This window comes from Polyergus mexicanus, unplaced genomic scaffold (assembly GCF_030449975.1).
Source record: "Polyergus mexicanus isolate NDT 795.1 unplaced genomic scaffold, iyPolMexi1.0 SCAF_25, whole genome shotgun sequence".
NCBI lineage: Eukaryota > Metazoa > Arthropoda > Insecta > Hymenoptera > Formicidae > Polyergus > Polyergus mexicanus.
Genome location: NW_027223345.1, coordinates 3,063,340 through 3,084,990, shown reverse-complemented (window position 1 = coordinate 3,084,990; position 21,651 = coordinate 3,063,340). Strand labels below are relative to the sequence as shown.

Here is a 21,651-nt window from a genome sequence, read left to right as displayed (position 1 = left end):
ATAACGTTTTTCTTTTTTAAATCGGCACGTCGAGAAGAAGACTGCGATTGATCCTGATGTATTATAGATTTTATATCGTCTCATTCTCCCCTCCCCCCACACTTAGGTGATTTTGCGCACAACATTGGTCAACGGGTTGTACTGAATCACGCGGTCGTGTATGATGAGGCAGTACGCTGTGGTATTCGGCGGCACGTTCTCCTTACACTCGAATTTCAATCTCACATCCACGGTTGCGCTTTTGACCGATTTGTTTTGTCGAGAGCAATCGATGATCACGAATGGACCGTTACGTAAAAATTGCGTGACGGTGAGACTCGGCTCGAGATACTCGTATCCGTAATACTTTTTGCAGAAACGTTGATACGTGTCGTACAAAATCGATCATCTGTTTTTATCGAAATCCAGATTCATATCATCGTACGGATAACATTCCGAGTTCAGATAGAGTTTCACGTTGGTCAATTTGCAGTCGTCGAATCGACTCGTATCCTCAGACATGACGTTCTTCCGACCTGTCTGTAGAACGAAAACAACGTATCGCGGCTTCTCCAGCTGAGTCGCGGTCTTAATGGGCCACGAATGTTTGGTTGTACGCTGCAATAGCGGAAATTCGTACAGATCCCACGTGCGAAAACCCATACTGAGGTATTGTCCGCTTTCCAAGGCGCGCAGCATCGATAACTTGTTAATCTCGTTCAATACGACGTGCGGCATTCGCCATTGTATCTTGAATATGTCGATCACAGACTCCAACACCAAATTTCCAATCAGGCAATTGTTGTCGTTGCGCGATCGTATTAAGATCAATTCGTGACGAGCGTTAATCACCACGCGCCTGTAATCCTCGCAAAATCCCAATAACATGTAGAGCGGTACGCAAAAATTAAAGTATCCATTCGTGTTAGTAGGCGAATCCCAGCCGGCGTTTCTCATAATCACGGTTCTATCGGATGATATCGTTACATAATTCTTGAGTGTGCTGGTTATTCCCACATTTCTGCTACGATCAATCTCCACACCGTCGAGTTCGTATCGAATCTCATCGAACATGAACGCGACGCAATTATTTCCCAGTACCACATCAAACCCTTCAGCTGGTTTGTTTATCTTTAGTTTTCCCTTGATGTATAGAAAACTCTCATATGGCAACGTATACAGATCCTGTTGTTGTATGGGTATTCGTATCTCATCGCTGTGCTCAAACGTCGTATTGGCGTACGGGTTGTACGTGTGAGTCTCGATCTTAACGATACGATCGTCAAAGACCGGCTCGCCTTCGATGTTAAGGATGTCGGTCATGTTTTCTCAGATATTTCGCACCGCGAATCCCAAAGATTGCAAAAATTCAACGTTTGACGCGTTGAGTTTCTTTTTCTTGGCGCAACCGGATAATCGAATATTAGCAAATGTTGACGTTGTTGTCGTTGTTGTCGCGTTATCTCTCGCGTCTTTCGCTCCGCTCAACACGAGCGTCTCATGTATCGCGCACTAATTTTGTCGCCGTCGTACGTGCAATCTGATGGTGATCTCTTCTCCTCGAAAATCGAGCAATCGTCCGGCTTGATCCGCAACGCGTATCGTTAGATCCGTAATGCTCCGCGCGATGATCGGCAGGTAAATGATCTGCGCCGGCGTTTCCGATATCTTATATCCTGGCGGCACGCTCGGTGAAAATTCATGTATCGTATGAACGCGTTTGCTATTGCTGTACGCACCAGCGGTCACGTTACACTCTACGCGGATAATATTTACGTTGATGATATTAATCGGTATGTCCGATTGGTGCCATTGTCCCGGCTGCAATATACGAGACTCCCAGAATTCGACGAGAATCCCAGCAGCGATCCAATGTTGTTGGGTTTGTTAAAGTTTACTCTGAAAGCGCACTTGATCTCGCTATTCATCGTATTGTAATTAGCACGGAGCACTATCGGGTATTCTACAACCTCGTCTTCGTCACCGTTCGCTCGAACGGTCTCCTCTCGCGATATCCCCGTGATATCACCGCGTTTGTCGACACGATTGCCGGAGCGAACTACGCGTCGCGGGCGTTTCCGTGAAATTGCACGTTTCAAAAACTCGTGTATTGCATGTATCTCGTACGATCCCTCGGGAATCGTAATTTCCGTGTCATCCTCATCGAAATAAAATTTATTATTCGAGGAATTCACATTCGATATCGTATGATAAGTCTCAAAATTTGTTAGACCGAGCTCGTAATCACCGTCGCTCAAATCTATGGCTGGATGGTAGTGTGCCGCGAGGACGCTACTCTTCCCGGTCAGCGTGAATGTCATAGACATGTCGGCAAAACTGTTTAACGAATACTGAATCTTAACGGCGCATTGTCAGGCTTTAAGTTCACACCGATTGTCGTCGACTGTTCGGAGAAACCGCAGACACAATTGTCCGCAGATGCTTTGATCGTAAGATTGAAAGGACGCGCGATTGTACTCGATCTTCGTCACATTCCATCCGAAATATCGCACCAATTCATTCGGAGGTCGAAGATTACCAAAGCCGTCGAAATATATAGCGCGATTTCCCCTCATGAAAACCCCTCTAAAGTATGGTATACGCATACGTTTCGCCAATTGTTCTAATTGTATGTTCGTTGTCACACCCATAGGCATTTTTAGCGTCTTTTTTTTTCTTCGTTGCCACTCCTTGTCCACGTTTGTATGGGCTGAGATATAGTCCCTGTCCGTATTTATACGGAGCGAGATAAAGCCCGCGACCTTCCATCGCGCGATCGTGGCGTTGCAGCTCCTCCAGCTGACGGCGCGCGGCTTTGCTGTCGTTCACCGCCTTGGCCACGCCAGCCGCTCCACCGATCAAGGATCCGAGCGCACCCAACATCGGTAGAATCGGCAATACACCGCCTCGTTTCGCTGTCGGAAGTATCCGCTTTTTCGTCGACCTTTTCCGCGTAGTCCTCATCTTCGTCTTTATCTTCGTTTTCATACCCATGCCGATTTTTGTCTTGGCTTTCATCGCTGCCCAAACAGCTGTAGCTGCGGCTCTCTCACCGAGAGTCGAATCTTTCGCGACGATGCGAGTTCGCGCTTTCTCGGCGAGTATCCTGTCAGCCGCGTGTCTCTCGGTGAGATCGGTGTTCCGGGAATACGCTCTATCGTGCTCGCGACAGGCCGCGTCCAATGGATTTATACCCCGATCACCTCTCGCCAATCGTTTTTCCAAATGAGTGCCCGGACCGCAAAACTGATAGCCGGGGATATGTAACTCGAAAGGAAGGGCGTTTATCGCACGATTTAATAGGCCTGTACCTATTTTCGTTGACATTCGCCGCAATCTTTTATTAACGGTGCTGGACCGTCGATGTGCGTTCGCTGCCACGGTTGATTGTAATGTTCGTAACAGCGTCGATATTGTTGAACCTCTAAATCCGCTTTTATATGTTCCGGAAGCTTGTCCCACAAGTAGTGGACGTGATCGCCGCACATTCGCAGCAGAACAACTTTCGGCACAAATTGTAACTGTTCGGCGCTCAAATCGCAAATATCGGAAGGTCTCGACAGTAGGACAAACATTTTCGTTACTGAGCGATTCGCGGTTCCGCGCACCTATAAATAGGCGTTCGATCCAGCGTTCCTCAGTCGATAGTGTGAAAATGAGATTCGTGCGACAACCTTTGGCGATACGCGTGACGAATTGCGACGACAGATTACGATCGATGGGGGACAACGCGGAGATGCGCAAGCATGGTACGATGCTACCGACTACTATATGCGCGATCGTTTGCGGTCCCTCGAATTGTGGTAAAACCAACGTTCTCATAAGCCTGCTGGAAAGTCCGCACGGTGTACGTTTCGAAAACGTGTACGTGTACTCAAAGTCGTTGCAACAACCAAAATATCGATATCTGGAGAATTTGCTGACATCGATCGACGAAATCGGCTACTTCACGTTCTCCAACAACAGTGACGTCATTCCGCCGAGCGAGGCGCGTCCAAACTCGATCTTTGTGTTCGATGACGTGGCATGTGATAAGCAAGATGCTGTGAGAGAGTACTTCTCAATGGGCCGGCACTCGAGCGTCGACTGCTTTTATCTCTGTCAGACGTACGCGAGAATACCTAAACATCTGATACGCGACAACGCGAACCTGCTGATCCTGTTCAAACAGGATGGTACCAACCTGAAACACGTGTACAACGATCACGTGAATACCGACATGCCGTACGATGAATTTTGCGCGTTGTGTCGCGATTGTTGGCAATGCAAGTATGGATTCGTAGTGATAGATAAGGACAGTTCGCTCAACGATGGGCGATACAGAAAAAGATTTAACGTGTTCGCGATACCGCAAAACGATTAGTCGTTGCCGATACTTCGTCGGAGGTGAAATGTAAGAGAGAGAGAGAGATTGACATTTTTTTTGCTTTTCCGCGATGGCTGCGATCGATAAGAGCGAGGATATTCGCGAGCACGAGAAGATTGCGAGGGCAATTGTGAAAACGAGCGAATCGATTCGCAAGAAACATCGCGCTTTGAAGACCGGTAAGATCGATGAGGATATCGTGTTGGACAGGCGCTTTAGACCTCTCATCGAGCCGCTACAAAAGATCGTCGACAACTCTAGCTCGATCGCGGTGAAGAACGAGCCGGGGAGTAACACCGACGCAGGGATCGAAGCGTTATCAATCCCGAAGCGCGAGAAAGGTGATGCGACACCGCAAAAAAGAAAACGATCCAACTTCAGGTCGGATCGCTCACCAGCACCGCATAAATCGAAACGGTCGGACCCTCTACTGGATGTACCGCCGATAACCTCTACACCATCAGCGTCAATGAGAACCGTACAACCTACGATGTCCGAATTACTCGCGAACGAGGATGTTTTCGAAACCATGGACGACTCGCTCGTGACATACGTCCGAAATCAGTTGCAAACACTGGAAGGCCGAGAAACGTTGCGAGATCAGTTAGGTCCGCTGGGTCGGAGGTACGTCTGGCCTGTCCTGAGCGGCGATCGAGAGAGCGGTATTGACACCGTGTACGGTGTTTATTTCGACAACGATGGAATGATGTTCGGTAATAAACGTTTTGACGTGGACAACGCGGATAACATAATTATCGACGGCGTACGATACGTCGGCACACCTGGTCTTTACGAGTTGATCTTCAAAAAAGTCCCCGATGACGTCATCTATACGGAGGATGACAAGCAAACGTACAAGAGTATGCTGTTGACGACGAACGCGCATAAACGCAATCACGATGCGCAGGGTCGATTAATGGGCAACAGGGGATACAAGTACAAAGAAATAATCGCAAAGCTGATACCGATCGAACCCAAAAAAACAAAATCTGGAAAGGGATTATTCGCGCTTCGCGCGATGACGCTAACCGACAACAAGATCGACTACGTGCACTGGGACGATCCCAACGAGCTGGTGGTTCGTTTACGATTGCTCGACGCTTCGCACCAAGCGGGCCACAACGGCCACGACAACGAGATCCTATCGATCATCGAGGAACTTCGCGAAGCCGGTATTATTATAAATTAAGCGGTATCTCGGCAAAACTAATCAATCGATCGTCCGACGTCTCTCGCATCGATGATGCGCATCAACAAATTTGGAGTGTCCGAGCAGAGCAATGACGCGACGAATGCCATTTCGTATCGTCGATGGAACGGATTAATGAGAAATTTCGTGCGCGATAACGCTCTGTGTCGCACCGTTACGGACTTTGACGCGAGGTCGCGCAAGATTCGTCGTGTAGCGCAACCTGTGGCTGATACCGACGCCATCAACAAACTGTACGTGGATCAATGCGTTAAAACGTTGAGAAATCAGCTGAAAGAGTTAGACGAGAAGCTTGCAGCGTTAGAGAAAGACGTGCGAGCGTTACAGATTGTGGTAAACGAGCTTCAGCATGCGAATATCGCTAGATTAGAAACGTCAACGAACGACAACGAAACGACGACGAAACGTTAACGAAACGTCAACAAACACTAACGAAACGTCAACGAACGACAACAAAACGACGACAAAACGTCAACGAAACGTCAACGAACGACAACGAAACGTCAACAAAACGTCAACGAACGACAATGGACGACAAGAAACGGTTCACGGACAGCTACGGACGGTTCACGAACGGCTACGAACGGTTGAAGGACGGTCGAACGGTTCAGGAACGGTTGTCGGACGGTTATCTAAAGGCTCAGGAACGGTTCAGGAACGGCTGCGAACGAATTAGGAACGGCTACCGAACGGGTCAGGAACGGCTACGAACGGCTATCGAACGGCGACGAATGACGGATGACAAAGAACCACTATTGAAAGACGATGACCGGGAATAAACGGTTATTGAGTGGTTAAAAGTTAAAAGTAGAAATATAAATTATAATGTAATTTCTTTACACGTATTATTACGCGCCGACTAGCCGCACCGCTAAAAACATGACATCGTTAAAATCCCACGTACGTAAAAATATCGAGAAGCTACGACTCGTCGAGGAACTGCATGCTTCGGCGAGAAGAAATTTTCCCCGAAGACGCGTCGTAGTGCGGGGTTACGATGACCTGTGGCAAGCCGACATCGTCGAGATGCGTCCGTACTCTCGTTTCAACAGAGGGTACCACTACATACTCACCGTCATCGATGTGTTGAACAAGTACGCGTGGGCCGTACCGCTCAAGGATAAAGGTGGAAGCGAGACGGCTGACGCTATCGCAGAGATAATTCGAAATAGCGAGAGGCGTCCGAAAAATATGCAAACCGATATGGGGAAGGAATTTTACAACGCCAACGTGCAACGTCTCGTGAAGAAACACGGCATCAATCATTATTCCACGTATTCGGTGTTGAAGGCATTGGTCGTCGAACGATTCAATCGTACGTTAAAGAACGATATGTGGAAGATGTTTACGCTCAACGGAACTTACAAGTGGGTCGACGCGTTGCCGCGACTCGTATCGGATTACAACGCGCGCAAGCATCGAACGATCGGTATGCGACCCGCCGACGTTACCCCCGCGATCGCCGAAAAACTCTTGGATACTGTGTACAGCGCGATAAAGATCGCGGGTCCGGCAAAGTTCAAAGTAGGTGACCCGGTACGCGTTAGCAAGTACAAGACGATCTTCGAGAAGGGTTACACGCCAAACTGGACCACCGAAGTGTTTAAGATCGTTAAAGTGCAACGTACTAATCCCGTAACCTATCTACTCGAGGACTATCGCAAAAAATCTGTCGCTGGAGCGTTCTACGAGTACGAGTTGCGTCGCGCGACTTATCCGGACGTGTATCTCGTGGAGAAAGTACTGCGCAGGAGAGGTGACGAGGTTTACGTCAAATGGTTGGGATTCGATGGATCGCACAACTCTTGGATACACAAGGACAATGTGGTTTAATTCGTACAAACTGTATTTTATTTTTAACATATAAAGAATATGAAATACATATAAAGTATCTGAAATATAAAAAATATATGTAAGATGTATACAGCATATAAAATATGAAATATAAAAAAGAAAAAAGAAAGATAGGAATATATATATTTCTTTTGTTTTCCTTATACATACATACATACATACATACATACATACATTACATACATACATACATACATACATACATATATACATTACATACATACATACATACATATATACATTACATACATACATACATATACATACATTACATTACATTACATTACATTATAAGGGTATCCGGTAATGTCCCCACGGTAGGGTGTCGGTCGAATCAGGTACGATATATCGCTTGTCGTCGTACGGACTCAGAGCGATTTTTGTCTCGCTGATTGTGTACACTTCATGCAATTTTGATCTTATGCAGGATTGTTGTCGGGTCATTTCAATTTCATCGCGCAGACACCGCGTGTAATCGTCGAACGTTATCGTTCTCGCTACGACGTTACGCTTGACACCTTTAACCTTTTTTGTATCCTTTTTATTATTTACTCGCAACGCGTACATTTTTGCTCTAAGCCCGACAAATTCAGTCATGATCGCACCGTTATTCTCGTCCTTCATCAAACCCGGCACTTTCTTGTTCTCGAGCGGTATACCGTACGCGTTGTTAGCCGGATAATCGCTCGTGTCGAATCTAGCGATATCGCGTTTCATATTCTCGTACACATCCTCGCACTCGATGTGATAAATCAAACTGTCTGTATCGGTGTACATTATTTTACAATTTTTGCGATATAACGGTAACATGTACTCGTGGTGAAATTCGTATAAACACACTTTCGATATATCGAGTATACACATACCGACATAGATCGGTTTATTGAATTTCACCTCGAGGTTGCGCAGTTCAACGGCGACCAAATTTTCCGAAAAGACGCTTCTGCTATGAAAATTTGGTTTCGCGATCATCGCCTCCGCGCCGTATCGCCCGTCCCACTTTGTTAATAATTTTACATCGACGTGATTGCGCACGTTTTCCATAGTTTTTCCGAATACCGCGTTGTTCATTAACTTGTATAAATTTTTCTCGAAATCGTTTGTCGCGCGCGTTCTAAACCGGGTGTTGAGTTCGATGTAATCGCGGAGCCATGCGGATTGAGCGAATTGCAATACGCGATGTATCTTTGCGATGCGAAGGCCGTGACGCGTGCATTGCTGCAGGTTGTTATAGTGTATGACGTAACGCTTCTTATCGTATAAAGTTGCGAGGAGCTTATCCTGCCGCTTGCCAGGCGGCTTATCGCGCGTTGGACAGAACGGTAGATCAGCGTGCGCGTCGTGAAGATGTTGCTGATACTCCAGATCGACCTCGAGAATATAACCTGTGGTTGAATCCGAAGCGATCGCGCTAACGTCAAAGTCAGAGATGTCGTAGACCCATCGAAAATCGGCATAGGGCAACGGTTGACACATTGCCCAACCGTACAAGTTGTTTACATCGAAATACATCATGTACGACGATGGTTTCGATGGGTCGTAAGACGGCATGTACTTGTTATTGGCTCGCGCGTATCTGCCGAAACATTGGCTCAGGCCACCGCGTATTCCCCGTTCGATAAACATAACCATATCGATATCAGTAAGTAATTCGAACGTAATATTCGTATGTTTTAGCATCGCATCCCACGTGTATCCGGGAAGAGTATAATAATACGCAGGGTCGAGCCCGTAACCCTCGATACATTTGTTGCGAAAATTTTCAAAAACGTCGGCCAATAACAAGACATCTGTTTTTAAATACAAGTCGCTGTATTCGCCTAGCTTTCGAACGGAGAACCGCTTCCAAACGTTTTCGGCGTGCGCGTAGTCGCTCTCGGATACGGTGTCACCGATCAAGGAACTATAAAATGATTCGCGCGGTGGTAAACACGTATCGTGCAACCTATCGACACAGTCAATGTATTCGTATGGAAAGACACCTTTTCGCGTCAATAAATTGAACTCTTCGATCGATAAATTTTGAAATTTCGATTTTAAAATTTGAAGTTTATCGTTATTTAGAAACGATGTTAATTTTTCGAGACTAGTACTGAGAAATTTGTACGAATCGATAAACCGTAACTTTATGTCGCTTCGCCAATCTGATTTTTCGGCGGTATCTTTAACGTGTTTCGTGAATGAAATATACTTTTCTTTCGTTATCGGTAGTACGTTGATCGAGCCTTCGAACGCGGTAGCTATTTCCTCGATGATAAAATGTGAATCGTAACCGGATAAATTGTGAAATACTATGGGAATGCAAGAAGAGTCTTTATAATTTAAATTGCAGTTTGAATGCGCGGGACCTCGATACCGCCCGGTAAGATGACAATGATCGCGTATGCGCGTGTCGTCTTGCGCGAACGGTTTTTCGCAAATATGACAGTGTGTCGCGCTGTGAAACTTTTCCCGCTCATCTCGCGTTAAATTTATCATGAGGACATTCGTGGTTAAAATAATCTTTACGCGTTGCGCTAAATTTTTTAATTTTTCCACGAACCACGAAACGCAATCGGTACTACGGTGAGAATGATACGCGGATAACGATTCGTCGTACGAACAATGTACATAATAAGCTACGCTAAATACTTGATGATGCTGAAACGTGTACGTAGGCGCCATCGGATCACCGTCGGTCTTCCTCAGCACGCACTCCAAGTCGGCGTATACGACGAAGGGAAGTCGCTCCTTTCTGTTGTAGTTGTTGAACGCGAGCCACTTGTCTTTATCGCTCGGTAACCGGATAGCGCACTCGTTCATTTCTCGGCAATCTACAATGTGCGACTGCAACTTATCGTCCGATCTAAAATAGTGTAAACATCTGTAAAAAAAGAAATAATTAATTTTTCTTTCGTATATTTTATATATTGCATTTTTATTAAATATACGTACCGATCGCAGATATATTGTCTGCGTTTGCTACAACTCAATTGTGAGCTCACGAGGCGAGATAAATTCTTGATCCACGCAAAAGGTCCAACGTCTTGCGAATCTTGCATGTACAGCAAGTTGACGTGTCTGTCCTTCTTTTGTTCGCTAGACGTATCGGGACAATGTTGTTTTCTTTCTCGATGCAGTATACATTTATCGAAATGTTGTTGTGAAGTTCAAATTTTTTAATTTGACTCAATGTCATCGGAAACTCAATGTCTTGGAGATTTAACACTGTCGTATAATGTGGATACGAAGATTCCCGATAAACATGATCTTCGGCTGGATGTAGAGCGGCGACCACCGCCCACGCGAAACACGTATTGTCTTTGGATTGCACGTTTATTACCGCTCTCTTCATTGTGTGTTATTTCTCGCGGTAATTTAATATGACATCCCGCGCGCATTGGATTATATTTATTTATATTTACAGTTAAATCGAGAATTCGCGACAACGCCCACCCGCTATCGCGTTCTTGAAATTCTTCGAGCGAGGCAAGCGTGGACTCGACGACGCGTCGCTCGTACCACTCGTGTAAATCGGACGTACGAAAGAGTTCATAGTTTCTGGTATTTACACTTTTATTTGCGCTCTTATCACCCGACACGAATTCACCGTTGAACACAGTGTTCACTTTCACGTTATTATGTCTTTCCATAACTTTTTGCACGTGTTCGAGCACGATGTCTTTGGCGTCTTCGAGAAATTGTCGCGGTTCGATATAATCTGCGTTAATCACCGCACCGGTCAGTATACGGTTTTCGAACGCGGTATCGATCTCTCGCCAAACGAGTCTTTCCGCGGTATTGTCACCACTGTAATCACCACTGCTGTGTATAAACCGTCTCTCTAAGCGAGTCCTCGCACCCTCGAGTCGCGCGATTCTAGCCACCAAAGATTGTCGAACTCCGATCGAGAGTCGCGGACGCTTGACACGACTGTGTTCTTCGAGTTGTTTGATAAATTCCTCGCATCGCTGCGCCCACGCGAAATACTCGCCCAAGGTAGCGACTCGACGCGACAGCTCCACAGGTCGCGTTCGGTTTGCTCGGTGTTTTCCATGTTTTTATTATTATTATTTTTCACACTTTTTATGCCAATGTTTTTTTTTACTGTGTGCAAATTGGGCACATATTGCACGGAAAGATCTGATACATCGGAAGTCTGCAATTGGAGCAGGACCGGCCACTTATCACGTCGTATATCTCAATCATAAAAATTTACAAGTACCCGCTGTACCTCTTTCAGTCGATATACGGACCGTAAGCTTTCAAATCGCATACTGAGTTTTTGACACCCTTCGTTCTTCATTATATATTTTTAATCTATCGCGTTATGGTATCGCGAAACGTATTCCGACAAGCGATACGATAAACGGCTCTTCCTGGAAAAAAGATGAAGAGAGCACCGCGATGGTTCTATCTTGTTTATATTATTTATAAATTCTCGAGCAACCGGAAATCAGCGCTTGCCTTATTTTTCAGACATCGACACCCGCCTTTAAGTACACCGATAAACATGTCCCGACGCGAATTATAGCAGCCGGACATCGGCGCTCGCCTTATCATCTAATTTTAATGTTACGCGCAATAGTGCGTGAGCGGCTCTTCCTGGAAAAAAAAGATGAAGAGACCACCGCGATGGTTTTATTTTGTTTATAATAAATTATAGCAGCCAGACATCGGCACTAGCCTTATCATCTTTCTACGAAATTCAACAATGCCGCACGTGCAATAGTGCAGTGTGAGATGATATTTGTTTATAATGTTTACAAATTCTCGAGCAGCCGGACATCGACACTCATTCTTTGTAATACACCGCGCTGTTTATGCTCCCGCGATAAGCCCCCCCCCCCGCGTGACGTCATTCCCCCGCGCCGCCAAAATCCCCCTCCGCCCGCGTGACGTCATTCCCCCGCGCCGGTTTCCCCTCGCCCCTCACCCTCCTCAGAGGACCTGAGTTAGAACCAGCCTATAATAACTACTTGCATATCTATTATATAAAAGTTATATAAAACTATAAAAAAATAATAATAATAATAGATTTTATTAAAAATTTTAGAAATAGGTAAAAGTTGTAATACCTATTATTTTTAAATTTGTATAGAAAACAATTTAACACGTATAAATAAAAGCCTTACAATTGCTAAATTTGCTCACAATACACAATTGCTAAACTCTATTACAGTTGCAAAATTTCTATATGTACACCATTTATTTCAAATATATATATATATATAATAAATGGTGCATGCGTGTGCATTTTTTTGCAGAATCCCAAGAACGTGTAATGGATGCACTTTCACATTGTACTGTTTCGTTTGTATTGCACAGTCGTTGACCTTTCATATTGATAAAATAAAATATAATGTTAAAATATAAGAGAGATATATATGAATTTTATATATATATACGCGATTAGAATTGTTTATAATTACGTTTTGCAGGAGGACATGGAGCAGGTGGCAAAATTGCACTTGTGCATGACTCTTCTTCGCTTTCGGATGAAGATAAAACTTTCCTCGCTCTATATTTTCTATAAGATTTAGTTTCTTTCTCAGTATCCATATCTGACGTGTATAAGACCTTTTCTGCTTTCGCATCAGCCTTCTGTAAGGACGCTGAAAATGTTATAAACATTTAGTATTATGAATAGGTAAAACTTAACAGCAATAAAAGCTATTTTATTGAAATACTTACAATACTCGCCAAAAATCCGATTAATTTTAAAGGAAGGCCAATCAAAATTTGGTATTTCCTCTCTTTCAATTGCCTTTCGCAGTCTTAAATCCGTTTTGAAATGTGAAGGATATTTGCATACATCCTCACTTTGTAACCAAATTTTGGGTATTACTTGGGGATACCATCGGAGAATTCTACGACGATAAATCCTCGATTCGACATCTTCCTGTGAAATTATACAAAAGAGCTTCTACGAGTAATATTGTAAACAAGATTTCAATTTGTATAGATTATTGTGTATCAGAAATCATTTTAATTTTTTATTTTATTGTCATATTTTATTTTGTTTTTATTGTCAGAATTTATTTTAATTTTTTATTAAACAAATTAAAGCGCAATATACAAATATTATTAATATGTAGTGCTTATAAGCGGTAAGTAGTATAGGGGCCACTATAGCGAGACACAACAAACCCCCACTCCTCGGCCACTGCCGCCGACCCCCTGCTGTGTGCCTGTCTGGCCACGCCCACCACAGATACCTATGGAAAAAAGAGGGGCCTCGTGGACGTCTACGAGACAATTTTTATTATTTAAAAAAAAGGAGGAGGAGATGCGTGGACGTCTACGAGACAATTTTTTATTTTTTTATTTTAAATTTAAAATTTTTTCCTTTTAAATTTTTTATTTTTTTTATTTTTTTCCGGGCGAGTGGAAATTCTCGGGGTTCGAACGTGGGTCCTCCACATTTCCAGACAGGGTCCTAGTATGCTGGGCTAGCTGAAATCTTATTAGAATAAGGATTAGATGTAGTATTTGTAGAGAGTAGTCCTCCGGCATAGGGGACCCTACGCTCTGATTGGCTTCCCTATAGTTGCCGGCAGTTTGATTGGATGAGGAGCATGTTTCTGAGTGAGAGGGAAAATCGCGGCAAAATAATACGTGTGTAAGAATCGGCAAGATGGCGACTACCGAGGATGGAGATATCGTGCAGTATACGCATCTCCGCTTCACCACCCCTACGGAAAAACCGAGAAATGTACGGTATATTTCATCCTCTCCTCCGACCTCTTTGTGAAAATACAAAATCGGATAAGGTACTGCTAGAATAAAGTAATTGATACGTCGGGGCTGAACACGTGCGTACATGTACGGGTAGGGTTGACTGGGCGGCCGAGGTGCACTAGGCAGGTAGACGTTCGGTAACGTCATCGCTGGAGAGGATAGAAAGGGTCATGAAATACGGGTACCTGAGACTGTTTGACACGGAGTCTTAGGACGGAGACTATGACGTCACGGAGACGTCGGGAAGAAAGGATAGGAAAAGAGAAAATGTTTTTACGTAGCATTATTTTAAAAACAGTTTTATTTATATTTATTTATATTTCTTACATAAGAATATTATGCTTTGTACAATAAAAAATTATTTTACATAAAAATATTTGTACAATAAAAATTCTTATTTACAATTAAATATAACTATATTGCGTAGCAAAAAAGATTATCTCTTAGCACGAGGGAAAATACGTGAATTCGTTATATTGCAACTTTAAAAACGAGAGTTGAGAAAACAGAGAAGAAAAATTATCGTTCTGCTACATAGCCGTATGGTAACGAACAATGACTATTGATAAATTTACGTTTCATCAATACAGGAGCACATACTTCAGTTTCATAGAGTGGTACCAGCTCATGAAACACAGTACGCCAAATTGCTTTAAACCGTAAGTTTATCGAAGTTCCAGCCGATTCTTCCTCATTTTCTTCATTTTCCCGTACCCTTTCTTTAGCTTACATCAAATTTCTAATACTAAGAAAATTGATTAGTTGAGAGTTTTCAAAATTTAAGGTTATGCCCTTCACTTTGCAGCATTCGTGTGTTCGTCCGTCCGGTGCACGAACAATGTACGCATAAAATTTAGGGCCACCAGATACGAACGTCTCGATATAGCTACCGCGGCCGTAACTTTCAAGCTCGTCCGTCATATCGCCTAGAAAATTTCCCGTACGTGGTTCATACGTTCGGGTCACCGCTACTCACGTAAATACATGAATCCGTATCATAATACAAAACGCGACGATCTAATCGCTCTAAATAAGAATATAATTTTAAACGCGTCTGCGCCGTCGTATATGCAGCTATTACAACATTCGTTATCGATGGGGGAATGACAGCGTCTTGTCGCAATCGCCACGAAAGATATATTACCTCGTCGTTTACGGGTAATATGCCGGTTATCTCGTGCTCAACACTCATCATCAATGTCGCAAAACGCTGAAGCGTTCTCACGACTTCGGTATTTGGTAAATTGGATCGCTGACCGAATTTTCCCCAAAAAGAATTTAAGCACAGCTTCGCGACAGAACGTAAACCGGGATTCCGAGTGACGTTACGTTTATCAAGAACGATACTTTCGGTTTTCTCGTACTCCCTCAGTTATCGTTCTTTAGCATCGTCGTCGTTTTCCCCGCATTCACACGGCCATCCACTGGCTTCTTGTTTAAGCTGCAAGAATGTATTTATATATTCGGTGAACAATCCGCCTTGACGTGTCGTATGATCGAATTGGCTAACTTTATATTGCCAAATCTCGCTTACAGCTGTCACGAGATAACCCTTTCCGTTGGCCTTGCGTAATTCGCAGGTCACCCACGTATCTTCGAATTCGCGTTCACGAGCATCGTCATGTGTACAGGGCACCTGCGAAAATGTTTCGCAACAACTGCGGCATAAAACAAAAAGAGTAGTAGAACTAGGAGAGTTCTAACGCAGGTCCTCCGAGGGGAATGCGGGTCGAGGGGAAACCTTGCGGGCGAGGGGGCATGACGTCACGCGGGCGGAGGGGGATTTTGGTGCCGCGGGGGAATGATATCACGCGGGTGAAAGCCGATAAGGAACAATCATTCGTCCAAAGTCTTCCTTTTCCTTTACTTAATAAATATAGCATTTCTATTGATTTGTGATAAATGCTTGTATCTATATTTATCACATTTTTCTATGCTATTTGATAAATATTATTTATCAGTATTAATGTTTGATTATTTAAAAAATATGACAGTATACATATATTATTATATTATATTTATATTATATTACAAACAAATAGTGTCTCGCAAGATTGCACGTGCGGCCGAATCGGCGCGGTGTATTACAAAGGCGGGTTATTATATTTATATTATATTATGAACAAATAGCGTCTCGCAAGATATAATGTTGCTTTCATGTATAGCACAATAATAAAAATCAAATAAGATTTGAATATGTTAAACATAAAAATATATTTGATATATACATGAAATTCATTACTTTTTTAACACTTTCTATACTCTCTTCTATATTTCTTTCCGATTCTCAATCGATCAACATATGTACATATCAATAGATATTAAAACTATCGCGTGATACGAACGCCAAAGCGCCCGAGTCCCTTTGGAAGAGAAAGTGGAATTTTTTGGTAGAAAACTAAAAGATACCGACTAGATTATAAAATTCTTCTAACGAAATACCCATATTATTATTAGATTTTAAAAATGTCGATTATTTCTGTGCTTCCTTCTTTCCTTTCTCATAAGAAAATAGAATTTTCTCTAACATGATCACGTGCGAAGGAACCCTCGAACCGATATCCAAACTCACCAATCGACGATCACTACGAGTAAAATACGAAAAGTAGGAGAAACACTCCGTCTAATGAGAACACTGGCATGATTTTTAACTTATTAAAGTTGGAAGATCCCCACTTATGCACAAGTCCAATTCGTTAAACCTTAGAGAGACCTTACTCCCACGCAATTTTTCTAAGAAGAGCCGTTTAAAGGTGATAGATGAAATATATATAAATGAAGAACGAAGGGTGTCAAAATTATAGAAGTACACGATTTGAAAGTGTATACATCGGTTAAAAAAGTTTTGTGTTCCAAGTGTTCGACGGCGATCAGATTTTACGTTTAAAAAGTATAGTGGATTCTTTATAATTTTTGTGTGTGTCAAATGTTCAACGGCGACCAGATTTTGACACTCTGCCAATCTGCGAAGGATGGAAATAAATAATTTTGAGGCAATACTAGACGAGTCGTCTGATGAAGATCACGCATTATCAGACGACAGTGATTACAACAGCGATCAAAGCGAGGACCTCACGGAAATTGTTGAGAAGACAGTGTTTCATTCAGAAATTATTGCGTTGAACGGACGTAAAATTTTGTGCCATATACTTTTATTATTCTACGGGTAGTGATTATGCTGTATGTGCTTCGTGTATGATAGCTATAGCAGACACTGACTATGGATACATGTATGCTGTTCGGAAGCATGTAACTGAACTGTACGACGTAATAAGTGGTCGATCCTGCTCCAATTGCAGACAAGCATTATATCAGGTAATGCCGTGCAACATATGTCCGATTTGTACACAGTAAAACAAAAAAAAAAACATGGAAAACTCCGAGCAGACTGAACGTGACTTGTTGGAGCTGTCGCATCAAGTCGCCACTTTGGGCGAGTATTTTGCATGGGCGCAGCGATGCGAAGAATTTATCAAACAGCTCGAGGAATCCAGTCGTATCAAGCGTCCGCGGCTCTCGATCGGAGTTCGGCAATCTTTGGTGGCCAGAATCACACGACTCGAGGGTGCGAGGACTCGATTAGAGAGACAATTTATATATAGTGGTGGTAATTACAGTGGTGATTGCAATACCGCGGAAAGACTCATTTGGCGGGAGATTGATACGGCGTTTGAGAGCCGTATATTGACTGGTGCGGTTATAAATTATAATCACATCGAGCCTCGTCAATTTCTCGAGAACGCCAAAGACATTGTGCTCGAACACGTGAAAAATGTGCTGAAAAAACACTTTAATGTGAAAGTGAACACTGTGTTCAATGGTGAATTCGTGTCGGGTGATAAACGGGCAAATAAAAGTGTAAATACGAGAAACTGTGAACTCTTTCGCACATCCGATTTACACGAGTGGTACGAGCGACGCGTCGTCGAGTCCACGCTTGCCTCGCTCGAAGAATTTCAAGAACGCGATAGCGGGTGGGCATTGTCGCGAATTCTCGATTTAACTGTAAATATAAATAAATATAATCCAATGCGCGCGGGGTGTCATATTAAATTACCGCGAGAAATAACAATGAAGAGAGCGGTAATAAACGTGCAATCCAAAGACAATGCGTGTTTCGCGTGGGCAGTGGTCGCTGCTTTGTATCCAGCTGCACGAGACGTAGGTCGGGAGTCTTCGTATCCACATTATATGACAGTGCTAAATCTCCAGAACGTTGAATTTCCGATGACATTGAGTCAAATTAAAAAATTTGAACTTTATAACGACATTTCGATAAATGTATACTGCATCGAGAAAGAGAAAGAGAATAACATTATCCCGATACGTCTGAGCGAGCAAAAGAAGGATAGACACGTCAACTTGTTGTATATACAAGATTCGCAAGACCTCGGACATTTCGCGTGGATCAAGAATTTATCTCGCCTCGTGAGCTCGCAACTGAGCAAACGTAATGGCCAAAAATATATCTGCGATCGGTACGTATATTTAATAAAAATGCAATATATATATATATATATATATATATATACGATAGAAAAATTAATTATTTCCATTTTTTTTTTACAGATGTTTACACTATTTTGGATCGGACGACAAGTTGCAGTCGCACATTGTAGATTGTCGAGAAATGAACGAGTGCGCCATCCGGTTACCGAGCGATAAAGACAAGTGGCTCGCGTTCAACAACTACAACAGAAAGGAGCGACTTCCCTTCGTCGTATACGCCGACTTGGAGTGCGTGCTGAGGAAGACCGACGGTGATCCGAGGACGTCTACGTACACGTTTCAGCATCATCAAGAATTTAGCGTAGCTTATTATGTACATTGTTCGTACGACGAATCGTTATCCGCGTATCATTCTCGCCGTAGTACCGATTGCGTTTCGTGGTTCGTAGAAAAATTAAAAAATTTAGCGCAACGCGTAAAAACTATTTTAACCATGAATGTCCCCATGGTAAATTTAACGCGAGATGAGCGGGAAAAATTTCACAGCGCGACACACTGTCACATTTGCGAAAAACCGTTCGCGCAAGACGATACACGCGTACGCGATCATTGCCATCTTACCGGGCGGTATCGAGGTCCCGCGCATTCAAACTGCAATTTAAATTATAAAGACTCTTTTTGCATTCCCATAGTATTTCACAATTTATCCGGTTACGATTCACATTTTATCATCAAAGAAATAGCTACCGCGTTCGAAGGCTCGATCGACGTACTACCGATAACAAAAGAAAAGTATATTTCATTCACGAAACATGTTAAAGTTAAAGATACCGTTGAAAAATCAGATTGGCGAAACGATATAAAGTTACGGTTCATCGATTCATACAAATTTCTCAGTACTAGTCTCGAAAAATTGGCATCGTTTTTAAATAATGATAAACTTCAAATTTTAAAATCGGAATTTCAAAATTTATCAATTGAAGAGTTCAATTTATTGACGCGAAAAGGTATTTTCCCATACGAATACATTGACTGTGTCGATAGGTTGCACGATACATGTTTACCACCGCGCGAATCATTTTACAGTTCTTTGACCGGTGACACTGTATCCGAGAGCGATTACGCGCACGCTGAAAACGTCTGGAGGCGGTTCTCCCTACGAACCTTGGGCGAATACAGCGATCTGTATTTAAAAACGGATGTCTTGTTATTGGCAGATATTTTTGAAAATTTCCGCGACAAATGTATCGAGAGTTATGGGCTCGACCCCGCGTATTATTATACTCTTCCCGGATACACGTGGGACGCCATGTTAAAACATACGAATATTACGTTCGAATTACTTACTGATATCGATATGGTTATGTTTATCGAACGGGGAATACGCGGTGGCCTGAGTCAATGTTCCGGCAGATACGCGCGAGCCAATAACAAGTACACGCAGTCTTACGATCCATCGAAACCGTCATCGTACATGATGTATTTCGATGTAAACAACTTGTACGGTTGGGCGATGTGTCAACCGCTGCCCTATGCCGAATTTCGATGGGTCGACGATATATCTGACTTTGACGTTAGCGCAATCGCTTCGGATTCGCCCATAGGTTATATTCTCGAGGTTGATCTAGAGTATCCGCAACATCTTCACGATGCGCACGCTGACCTACCGTTCTGTCCGACGCGCGATAAGCCGCCCGGCAAGCGGCAAGACAAACTCCTCGCAACCTTATACGATAAGAAGCGTTATGTCATACACTATCGCAACCTACAACAATGCACACGTCACGGTCTTCGCGTCGCAAAGATACATCGCGTATTGCAATTCGTTCAATCCGCATGGCTCCGCGATTACATCGAACTCAACACCCGGTTTAGAACGCGCGCGACAAACGATTTCGAGAAAAATCTGTACAAGTTAATGAACAACGCGGTATTCGGTAAAACTATGGAAAACGTGCGCAATCAGGTCGATGTAAAATTATTAACAAAGTGGGATGGACGATATGGCGCGGAGGCGATGATCGCGAAACCAAATTTTCACAGCAGGAGCGTCTTTTCGGAAAATTTGATCGCTGTCGAATTGCGCAAATTCGAGATAAAATTCAATAAACCGATCTACGTCGGCATGTGCATCCTCGACATTTCTAAAACATGTTTGTATGAATTTCATCACGAATACATGGTACCGGTATATCGAGAGAAATGTAAAATAATGTACACCGATACAGATAGTTTAATTTATCACATCGAGTGCGAGGATGTGTACAAGAACATGAAACGCGATATTGCTAAATTCGACACGAGCGATTATCCGGTTAACAATGCGTACGGTATACCGCTCGAGAACAAGAAAGTGCCGGGTTTGATGAAGGACGAGAATAATGGTGCGATCATGACTGAATTTGTCGGGCTTAGAGCAAAAATGTATGCATTGCGAGTAGATAATAAAAAAGATACAAAAAAGGTTAAAGGCGTCAAGAGTAACGTCGTAGCGAGAACGATAACGTTCGACGATTACACGCGGTGTCTGCGCGATGAAATTGAGATGACTCGACGACAGTCTTGCATAAGATCCAAATTGCACGAAGTGTATACAATCAGCGAGACAAAAATTGCTCTGAGTCCGTACGACGACAAGCGATATATCGTACCTGATTCGACCGACACGCTACCGTGGGGACATTTCCGAATACCCTTATAATATAATGTATATATGTGTGTGTGTGTGTGTGTGTGTGTGTGTGTGTGTGTGTGTGTGTGTGTGTCGGGAAAACAAAATAAATATAATTCTATCTTTCTTTTATATTTTATATTTTACATGCTGAATATATCTTACATATATTTTATATGTTGTATATATTTTACATATTTCAGATACTTTATATGTATTTCATATTTTTATATGTTTAAAATAAAATACAATTTGTATGAATTAAATCACATTGTCCTTGTGTATCCAAGAGTTGTGCGATCCATCGAATCCCAGCCATTTCACGTAAACCTCGTCACCTTTCCTGCGCAGTACTTTCTCCACGAGATACACGTCCGGATAAGTCGCGCGATGCAACTCGTA

At 43.1% G+C, this 21,651-nt stretch overlaps 4 protein-coding genes and 1 pseudogene across 4 annotated transcripts; 2 read left to right on the top strand and 3 right to left on the bottom strand.

Annotated features, from left to right (window-relative positions):
* Positions 1-384: 384 nt before the first annotated feature.
* Positions 385-1,302, bottom strand: LOC138943176 (uncharacterized). The gene has a single exon (XM_070313759.1). It carries the CDS (start codon positions 1,300-1,302, stop codon positions 385-387), a length of 918 nt encoding a protein of 305 aa, XP_070169860.1.
* A 3,113-nt stretch (positions 1,303-4,415) lies between these two features.
* Positions 4,416-5,534, top strand: LOC138943174 (uncharacterized). Its single transcript, XM_070313757.1, has one exon. The coding sequence runs from the start codon at positions 4,416-4,418 to the stop codon at positions 5,532-5,534; it is 1,119 nt and encodes a 372-aa protein (XP_070169858.1).
* Positions 5,535-7,697: 2,163 nt separating this feature from the next.
* Positions 7,698-8,496, bottom strand: LOC138943189 (uncharacterized). Its single transcript, XM_070313777.1, has one exon. It carries the CDS (start codon positions 8,478-8,480, stop codon positions 7,698-7,700), a length of 783 nt encoding a protein of 260 aa, XP_070169878.1. The 5' UTR covers positions 8,481-8,496.
* LOC138943173 (uncharacterized) lies at positions 8,480-11,041 on the bottom strand (annotated as a pseudogene).
* A 9,430-nt stretch (positions 11,042-20,471) lies between these two features.
* On the top strand, positions 20,472-21,279 carry LOC138943195 (uncharacterized). The gene has a single exon (XM_070313789.1). The coding sequence runs from the start codon at positions 20,497-20,499 to the stop codon at positions 21,277-21,279; it is 783 nt and encodes a 260-aa protein (XP_070169890.1). The 5' UTR covers positions 20,472-20,496.
* Positions 21,280-21,651: the final 372 nt, after the last annotated feature.